This window comes from Pristiophorus japonicus, chromosome 11, assembly GCF_044704955.1.
Source record: "Pristiophorus japonicus isolate sPriJap1 chromosome 11, sPriJap1.hap1, whole genome shotgun sequence".
NCBI classification, from domain to species: Eukaryota; Metazoa; Chordata; class Chondrichthyes; family Pristiophoridae; genus Pristiophorus; species Pristiophorus japonicus.
This window is the reverse complement of record NC_091987.1, coordinates 134,690,085-134,700,440: the sequence shown is the minus strand read 5'-3', so window position 1 is coordinate 134,700,440 and position 10,356 is coordinate 134,690,085. Positions and strand designations below refer to the sequence as shown.

The window sequence follows — 10,356 nt, the reverse complement described above, 5'->3', positions numbered from 1 at the left end:
ATGGATAGCTCTTTTTCGACCGGCACATACGCAATCGACCGAATGACCTCCTTCTGTGCAATAATTTCCTATGATTCTATGAGACTAGGCTTGCATTCCCTTGAACGTAGAGGATTAAGGGTGATCTTTGCTAGCATGGATTTGTAGCCTAAAGGTGAAGCAGTTATGGGTAGGGAGGGTGGGCCATTCAGAGCCACTTTCTGGTACAAGAAAGTAAACTAGTCTGATGGGTAGTTGGCTGCCATGTCAATTTCTCACATGTAGCCGGCAGCAAGCAAGCTACTAATGGGCTGAGATTAATGGTACAAATTATGGGAGACTTGAAATACATCCAGTCATGGAAGGTTATGAGGGAAGGTGATATTGGAAGTGAAGAAAAGGGGTGTGAATGATCTGGCAGCACCTCCAGTGCATTACTGGTTAACTCACCAGTAATTAATTATCTGTGATGAACTTATTCCAATCCATTGCATCAACAAGGACCCTTTTTCAATTCTGGGGGCTACTATTTTATGTTGCTGCAGCTCATTAAATGCAGCAGCAGATTACAATTATTGTTTCCCTTCCTCAAGGAGCGAGAGGATCAAGGCCCAGATAAAAGGGCGTGGAGAGTCGGGAGGAGCCAGCTGCTGCAGGGACAAAAAGTAAAAAAATCAAAATTGAAGTGTGACGTCACAATCAAGCAGGTAAGTAAATTGGCTGGTAGATTGGTGAGTATTTTTATTTTCTGTAGGAAACCTTTGGCATTGTTGTAAGTAGGAACTGCAAGTAAATATATGTGATCTTTATTATCTAAGGAGAACCAGTTAATTAAATCGGCTGTTTGCTGAGTAGCGGCTGGGTGTGTTTTGCTAAGGTTTAGAGTTTAGTTCTACTTGATAGTTGCGAGTGTAACTAGAGGGATGGCAGGGCAACTCAGTCCCGTGGATTGCACATCCTATGGCATGTGGGGAATCCCGGACACTTCACGCAGCCGGGGCAACCACGTGTGCAGGAGATGTTTCCAGCTATAGCAACTCGAGCTTTGTGTTTTGGAGCTTGAGCGGCGGCTGGAGCCACTGCGGTGCATCCGCGAGACTGAGAGCTACGTGTATAGCACGTTTCTAGAGGCGGTCACCCCGCAGCTTAAGAGTATGCAGGCAGATAGGGTTTGGGTGACCCCTGGACAGAAGAGGAGGACTAGGCAGGTAGCGCAGCAGTCCCGAGTCCATCTCGCTCTCCAACCGGTATCCAGTGGGAGCGATGGTGGCTTGAGGGAGTGCAGCCAGGGCCAAGTCCATGGCACCACGGGTGGCTCAGCTGCATGGGAGGGTGGGGGGGAGGAAAAAGAATGGAAGAGCTATAGTGGTAGGGGATTCCATAGTCAGGGGACCAGACAAGCGTTTCTGCGGCCGCAGATGTGACTCTAGGATGGTATGTTGCCTCCCTGGTGCCAGGATCAAGGATGTCACTGAGCGGCTGCAGGGCATTCTGGGGGGAGAAGGTGAACAGCCAGAGGTCGTGGTCCACATCGGTACCAATGCCATAGGTAGGAAGAGAGATGAGGTCCTGCAGGCAGAGTATAGGGAGCTAGGAGAGAGGACCTCAAAGGTAGTAATCTACAGATTACTCCCAGGGCCATCAGCTAGTGAGCACAGAAATAGAAGGATAGAGCAGATGAATGCGTGGCTGGAAAGATGGTGCAGGTTGGGAGGGCTTTAGTTTCCTGAGGCATTGGGACCACTTCTGGGGGTGGTGGTACCTGTACAAGCCGGACGGGTTGCACCTCAACAGAGCTGAGACCAATATCCTTGCGGGGCCGGGGGGGGGGGGGGCATCACTGGTGCTGTTGGGGAGGGTTTAAACTAGCTTGGTAGGGGGATGGGAACCTGAAAATAGATTCAATAGGGAGGGGAGTAAAGCTGGAATTAGAAAGCAAAAACAAAGAAAGTGAGTTTGAAGGAGAGAGGAAACAAGCAGGAAAAAAGGGTAAAAAAACAAATTTAAAGGCACTTTGTCTAAATGCACGTAGCATTTGTAACAAAATTGATGAGTTGATGGCACAAATTGAGACAAATAGGTATGATCTGATAGCCATTACAGAGACATGGTTGCAAGGTGACCAGGACTGGGAATTAAATATTCAGGGGTATTTGACAATCCGGAAGGACAGACAGAAAGCTCTATAGATAAAGGATGGAATCACTGCATTAGTGAGAAATGATATTGGCTCAAATGATCAGGATGTTAAAGCAGTTTGGGTGGAGATAAGGAATAAGGGGGGGAAAAAATCACTGGTGGGTGTAGTCTATAGGCCCCCAAACAGAAGCAATGCTGTTGGTCGGAGAATAAACCAGGAAATAGTGGGGGCTTGTAAAAAGGGAATAGCAATAATCATGGGTGATTTTAACCTCCATAGTAATTGGACACATCAAATTGGTCAGGCTAGCCTTGAGGAGGAGTGCATAAGGGACGGGTTCCTTGAGCAGTATGTAGCTGAATCAATCAGGGGGCAGGCTATCTTCGATCTGGTCCTGTGTAATGAGTCAGGATTAATAAACAATAGCCTAGTAAAGGATCCCCTTGGAATAAGTGATCATAGCATGATTGAATTTCAAATTCAGATGGAGGGTGAGAAAGTTGGATCTCGAACCAGGGTGGTAAGCTTAAATAAAGGAGACTATGAAGGTATGAGGGCAGAGTTGGCTAAAGTGGACTGGGAAAATAGATTAAAGTGTAGGACGGTTGATGAACAGTGGTGTACATTTAAGGAGATATTTCACAACTCTCAAGAAAAATATATTCCAGTGAGGAGGAAAGGGTGTAAGAGAAAAGATAGCCATCCATGGCTAACTAAAGAAATAAAGGACGGTATCCAATTAAAAACAAGGGCATACAAAGTGGCCAAAACTAGTGGGAGGACAGAAGATTGGGAAGTTTTTAAAAGCCAGCAAAGAATGGCTAAAAAAATTAATAAGAAAGGGAAGATAGACTGTGAAAGTAAAGTAGCACAAAATATAAAAACAGATAGCAAGAGTTTCTATAGGTATATAAAAAGGAAAAGAGTGGCTAAAATAAATGTTGGTCCCTTCGAGGGCGAGACCAGGGAATTAGTAATGGGGAACATGGAGATGGCAGAAACTCTGAACAAATATTTTGTATCAGTCTTTACGGTAGAGGACACTAACAATATTCCAACAGTGGATAGTCAAGGGGCTATAGCGGAGGAGGAACTTAACACAATCACAATCACTAAGGAGGTGCTACTCAGTAAGATAATGGGACTAAAGGCAGATACATCCCCTGGACCTGATGGCTTGCATCTTAGGGTCTTAAGAGAAGTAGCAGCAGGGATTGTGGATGCATTGCTTGTAATTTACCAAAATTCCCTGGATTCTGGGGAGGTCCCAGCAGATTGGAAAACTGCAAATGTAACGCCCCTATTAAAAAACTATAGACCAGTTAGCCTAACATCTGTGGTTGGGAAAATGTTGGAGTCTATTATTAAAGAAGCAGTAGCAGGACATTTGGAAAAGCAAAATTCGGTCAGGCAGAGTCAGCAGGATTTATGAAGGGGAAGTCATGTTTGACAAATTTGCTGGAATTCTTTGAGGATATAACGAACAGGGTGGATAAAGGGGTACCAGTGCATGTGGTGTATTTGGACTTTCAGAGGCATTTGACAAGGTGCCAAATAAAAGGTTACTGCGCAAGATAAAAGTTCATGGGATTGGGGTAATATATTAGCATGGATAGAGGATAGGCTAAGTAACAGAAAACAGCGAGTCGGGATAAATGGTTCATTCTCCGGTTGGCAATCAGTAACTAGTGGGGTGCCGCAGGAATCAGTACTGGGACTCCAACTATTTACAATTTATATTAACTACTTGGAAGAAGGGACTGAGTGTAATGTAGCCAAGTTTGCTGACGATACAAAGAAGGGAGGAAAAGCAATGTGTGAGGAGGACACAAAAAATCTGCAAAAGGACATAGACAGGCTAAGTGAGTGGGCAAAAATTTGGCAGATGGAGTATAATGTTGGAAAGTGTGAGGTCATGCACTTTCGCAGAAAAAAATCAAAGAGCAAGTTATTATTTAAATGGAGAAAAATTGCAAAGTGCTGCAGTACAGCGGGACCTGGGGGTACTTAATACAGGTTATTAATGAGGCCACACCTGGAATACTGCGTGCAGTTTTGGTTTCCATATTTACGAAAGGATTTATTTGCTTTGGAGGCAGTTCAGAGATTTACTAGGTTGATTCCGGGGATGAGGGGTATGACTTATGAGGAAAGGTTGAGTAGGTTGAGCCTCTACTCATTGAAATTCAGAAGAATGAGAGGTGATCTTATCGAAACATATAAGATTATGAGGGGGCTTGACAAAGTGGATGCAGAGAGAATGTTTCCACTCATAGGGGAGACTAGAACTAGGGGGCACAATCTTAGAATAAGGGGTCGCTCATTTAATACTGAGATGAGAAATTTCTTCTCTCTGAGGGTTGTAAATCTGTGGAATTTGCTGCCTCAGAGTTGTGGAAGTTGAGACATTGAATAAATTTAAGACAGAAATAGACAGTTTCTTCAACGATAAGGGGATAAGGGATTATGGGGAGCGGGCAGGGAAGTGGAGCTGAGTCCATGATCAGATCAGCCATGATCTTATTGAATGGTGGAGCAGGCTCAAGAGGGGCTGCATGGCCTACTCCTGCTCCTATTTCTTATGTTCTTAACACCTCTTAATGGGAGCCCGACCTCAATAAACAAATGAGAATGAATGCAGTGCAATGGGAGCTGATGCTGGAGGTACTGCCCGGTCACACGTCCAGCATTGAATCACTCCATTGGTCATAACAGGATTGCTATTTATTTGCTAATAAATGAGATCAAATGAAGAATAAACATATTTACAAATGAAGAATAAACATATTTACAAATGAAGAATAAACATATTTACAACAAGAAACACTCAGCACAATCTGAAACAGGTGGAGAAGGATCGGTGAGTCTGTCGAGTTGAGTTGGATTGTCCACGCTGTATCCTTAAACAGCAGAGTTTCTGAATCCATGTCCTCCTCCGGGCCGGCTCCTGTGGAATTTGACAAAGGACGACTCTTAAGAAGACCGCATCCCCTCCGAGACGAGGCCCCATGTGTAGGAAGGAGCTGCAGCATATTATATATGAGTTGATCCTGCTGGGGAAATCTTTGATGAGTTGTAAGGAAAGTACTTTCAAAAATTCCTCATACTTCAGGCTGCCTTCCCGCGAATGCTCCTGGATTATTGCACAAACCCTCTGTGAGCCGATATATGGGGCGATCGAGCACAATGTTAAAAGACAGGCCCTTTGTACCTCCTCACTCTTTTCGTTCAGGTGTAGCAACAAACTGACCAGGTTCAGGTGGATCTGTTCCATAAAGGAAGTCCTTGAATGTCCGTGTCCACATTTGGCCAAAGTGCCAAACACGGTAAATGCGGCAGCACGAACCTGAGTGGATTTGAACTCAAAGAAAGATCGAATTCCTTTTGCTATTTCAATACAAAATGGTCCGATAGCATTGACACTGAGCTGGTCCAAGATCTTTGAGAGAGTTGATGTCACTTCAGTCATGAATTCCTCTTCATGGTAATCCTTGCTCTGCAGTATGTTACTCATTGCAGCCAACAGGTCTGAAGCGTGTCTCTCCATCAGTCCAGGTACTCCAATTGGAATATTCCCCAGCCCCCTAATACAGAGCAACCTGACAGCCAGAGTCGAATCCAGTAGACCATTGAGCAAGCTATCCACCAGGGTGTTAGTGAATAACATGTGGGAGGTGGACGTACATTTTAAAAGTTCAGCAAAGAAGGCAGCCACAGTGGCTTTCTGGCCCACCTGTGTAGTTGAGAGGACAGGTGCTAGATCCACCACAATCCCAACCAGCTGGTGCTCATTGAACAAGCTCATCGCTCTAGCGAGCAGAGCAATCCCCTTGTGGTGGGTGTGTGGGTCCAACATCAAATCCCAGCCTCCCTTCTCCTGGATAAAATCTACCACCACTTCATTGTGTGCTCGATTCAGCACGGCCCTGAGAGTCTTTACTGTGGACAGGCAAAGCTCTCGGCTTCTGCACACTGCTGTTGTCGATGGGTTTTCTGACTGCTCCAATTCGCAGCAAGGAATAAAGTCAGAAGGCACATTCACATAGATGGAGGAACCGAGATGTGTTAACAGAGCAGTGAATAAGTCAGAATACAAGGTGTTTACAGCCTCTGCAGACTCCGGCTCTGAGACCATCTCGTACACCGCGCAAATAACAGCCAGAGGATCAGGGCTCTCGGTTTCTGTCACTGAATGGCTCCTTTCACTAAATGCCACCGATCTGTTCAGGTATTGCATCAGTTGTTTCAATGAAGTGGCAGCCAATTGGGTCTTCTTTGCTACTGACCTCCAGATGGCGCTGGTGCACTCGCCCACAGGGAACCTGAGGAGACAACGCACAACGGCTGGCAGGTGCTGGGAAGTGAGCAGAGTGAAGGTTTGTAGAACTGTCAGTGTCACTTCCTGCTGTGTGATTGCTGCCATTTGAAGGTGCAGTGCCTCGAGGATCTCTGAGAGTTGATCCTCCAGCTCAGGGCCACGTCGCTTTACCACAGCTTTCAGTGTAACAGCAGCTGCATTGGAAGAGCTGGGTTGGTGGTCAACCAGCCCTTTGAAGAGCATAAAGAGCAGGTTGGCCAGCTGGTCCCGGGGCAAGTGCTGGGAAATGAGTTGTGCGAGCTCAGTGCATCCTTTAAAGAGGACTGTGGTGTCTGTGCTCACCAATTGTTGGCCAATTCTTTTCAGAATCCCTTCCTGCTCATATTGCTCATCTGGATTCACACCTTCAGAACATGCCTGGATCTTTAGTAGGATGTACAAACAGTCCATGGCCCTCTGCCGTATGGTAAGCAATGGGTCAACACATCGTGGCAGCAGCTGACCAACTACAGCCCCCAAGTCAATCGGTGCCATTATATTTTCAGCATCAAGCTCCTGCCAGTAGAATGTCAGCAGCTTCGAGGTCATGTCTACTGCTCGCTCTCTTTCATAATCCCGCGATGATATTATCCACATCTCCACATATTTGTATATCGTCTGGAGACCCTCAGGGGACAGGTTCTGTAGCAAAAGTTGTTTCAGGAGACAGTAGAGAGCGGCCACACTATCAGTGTAAAGATCTCTTCCTCCTGGGTGAAGAGGTGTCCCATTCTGGTCCTGGTTGGGGTCCACAGGAACTAAACTGAAAATACTCCTCAAACAGCTTTTAATTAACTGGCATTGATCAGCTTCATTTAGCTGTGGGTTCAGTTGGACAAGGTACAGGCAGGCATTCATTGCCAACGGCCGAATAGGAGTCTGCAGCAGCTCTGTTGGCTCAGCCTCGATAAGTTGTTGCATGTACTTCAGTAGCTCACTTTTCCTGCTGAAACTCGAGGGGAATGTCCGACTACTGCACTGCACTGCTCTGGCTATCAGGGTCACGCTCTTTATAAGGCTCAAGGTCAGAGTCAAGTCCTGGGATTCTTCCTTTAACCTCTGTCCAAGCTGGCTGAATTGGTCATTTAAAAGTGGCAGAATGTGGTTCTCTGTTTGTGATAATAAAAGGTCCGGTGGAGCATTGATTGCCAGATACCCAGAGCAAAGGACCAGTGTGCTCTGAGCATTGTCCACCTCAAGATCAGACTGATCCTTATCAACATGGAGGGAACTTCTGGACTTCTTCAGGAGGTTTAAGTTATAATCCATGAGGCTGCTGAAGGTGGCTTCAAAGTTGATGATAGAGCAGAAACCAATTCCAACAGCCACACCCTCTCTCTCAACGGCCTCCCTGTGCTGAGCACTCTGCAGCATTTGTCCAATCTGCCTCTTTATATCTGTGCTACCTGAGTGATGTAGCACCATCCCAAGGCATTTGTAAAGAAACCCCTTCTGTTGTGGATAACTGTGGGAGATTGAGATCTGTTGGGTTATTTCATCAATCAACTGGCATGTCCACTGCTCGTCATGAATTGTTTCCAGAGTTTTGGACAACAGCAGGATGAGTCTCTCCTCCCATTCTTGCTGGGGCAGGGGTTTCTCTGAAGTCTCCACCAAGTTATTAACTAACAATGGAATTTCCTCCTCCCACCTCTGCACTATTGCTGCATGAATATTCAGGCTCATGGCCTGTAGCAGCCTCAGTGCAGCAGCACCCCGGCCTTCTCCCTCACAGGGACAACCCGCTATAACCAGAAGCTGGGTCAGCAGTGCCTGAGGATTGGGGAAATTTGTACGTTGTTTATAAATGAGGAAATATTTCTCATCTCCGGCTTGCAGCTTCTTCTTCGCAAGTTGTGTTAAACACGGAGAGACCATTGTTAGTCCTTTAGTGTATTGAGCCAAGGTAATGTGCAGTAGGAATGGCCAGAGTACATCCTCCATACTCTCCAGAACTGTCAGAGTGAACATCATCACTTCACATATTCGACTCAAATCTTCATGGGTAACCTGATCTTCATCAATATCCAATGGGATTTGGTTACATGAGTCGGTGCAGAGAACATATTGTTTCATGACAAACTCCACCATTATTCTTCCTCCCTCTAGATCTAGGTAACCTTCGAGGGCCATGGCACCAATTGTCTCCACAATCAGCTTCTTGACATTGTTGTTGTTGTCTAGAAGCACCAGTTTCAACCCAGCCACAATTTGGACCTTCCTCCTTTCCAGCTGTGAAGGGACAGCCCTGATAAGTTGCTTGAGGACACTTAGTGCTCCCAGTCTAGTCTGTGGATTCTTGGTTTCCAACTGGCGGAGAAAGAATTCGATGATTGAGTCGGCATGATCTTGGGCCAGAACAGTGTAGCAGCCAAGGATCTGATTGTGATTCTCAGCAGCGAGCCGGTTATCATAATCCACTGGAACACAAAACTGTTTGTGCAAGTTGTTAAGTAGATCCTCTATCTGTGTTCCCAGACTTTTGCTCCCCATATTGACAGCAGTAGCTACAATCTGACACAGACTACGGGTGATAACAAGGTGTTCGGACTGAAATTTGTAGAGAAGCAGGATTCCAGGAATTAATCTCGGCAGTTCTACCTCAAGGCTGTCTTTAGGCATCAAGGTGGTGCAGTAACCCAGAGCTTCCACTATTATGATGTTTAAAGGTGACTCCGTCTTCTCAAGCCACTTATTGAAAAGCAAATCGTAGGAAATGTCCATCACATTGGCGAAGGATTCTTTAGTCACTGTTGTCTGTGGCCGCTTCTCTACATCATCCATGTAGAGTAGAATGTTCTTGCTGAAAGCACCCAGTGCTGCGGCAAACACTGATTTATGGTAGTCAAATGTGACATCCATCAGCACTGGCATTATAACCTCTAGGATGGGCTTGATTAAAGGTACCATCCCATGGACATGGGCTGATGACAGCCTTATCAATGTTTTGATCATATAAACATGGGATGGATACCCTTTCTTCATATCTTCCAAGGTAACCGCCAGCACTTCTTGTGTAAATCCTAAGCCAATGGCAACCAGGAGGTTACATGCAGCTTCCTGGCTTTGCTTGTGTGCCTTGATCAACGTGGTCGCTCTGAGGTAAGCCATAACGATGAGAGAGTCAGCCACATGGTGTTGAATGAAGCTGAGATTGTCTTGGACGATCATCACCATAGTGTTCAGAATGATTGTGCTTTCTTCATCCCGGAGCCAGACACGGTCCCAGAGGTAGTGACGGCAAGTGAGGAGGACATATTCTGGCCAATGATGTCCCAGTCTATATATAGTCTGGGCTATTTCTCGTTGAGTATTGTCATCATTATCGACCAGTCTCTTTAACAGAGCCATCAAGAAAGTGCCAATTCTTCCAGTTGGTTGCTGTGACATTTCTGGGGTCTCGGTTGGTTTCTCTGCAATTTGTAATATCACTATAGCAGGGGTATAAGGACAGAATGAAATACCATTTGATGCATTGACTTTAGCTCTATCCCAGCTATCCCAGCCTAGCAACCAACTGTATGGTGAACTCCTTCAGTATCTTGAATTCATCCCCTTAGATGGTGCATTATTCCAAATATTGATCACCCTTTGAGTTAGAAATGCACTTTTCATTCATTTTAATTATATCTCTATTTCTCCACTTGGCATGACAGGATGTAGTCTAATATTTTGGGTTCACCTTTTCTGTGCCAATGATTGGCTTTCTTTACTATCAATGTTTTGCATCGATTACAAAGTGTGGAGTCTGGTGTGAGGCAGATGTGTGCTAGACCCAAGGTTTCTTTCTGTGTAGTGGTGGACCTCTCCTGAGATGACATGTTGGGTGTGGTGGGTAATGGTGGAGGTGGGGTGTTGTGATTGAAGGTGTTGATGTAGT

The 10,356-nt window shown here is 45.7% G+C and overlaps 1 protein-coding gene across 1 annotated transcript; it reads right to left on the bottom strand.

The window, feature by feature from the left end:
* Positions 1-551: 551 nt before the first annotated feature.
* On the bottom strand, positions 552-9,653 carry LOC139275585 (maestro heat-like repeat-containing protein family member 1). Its single transcript, XM_070892756.1, has 2 exons — positions 5,331-9,653; positions 552-629 (listed from the first exon to the last, which is right to left on the bottom strand). The coding sequence occupies exons 1-2, from the start codon at positions 9,651-9,653 to the stop codon at positions 552-554; spliced, it is 4,401 nt and encodes a 1,466-aa protein (XP_070748857.1).
* Positions 9,654-10,356: the final 703 nt, after the last annotated feature.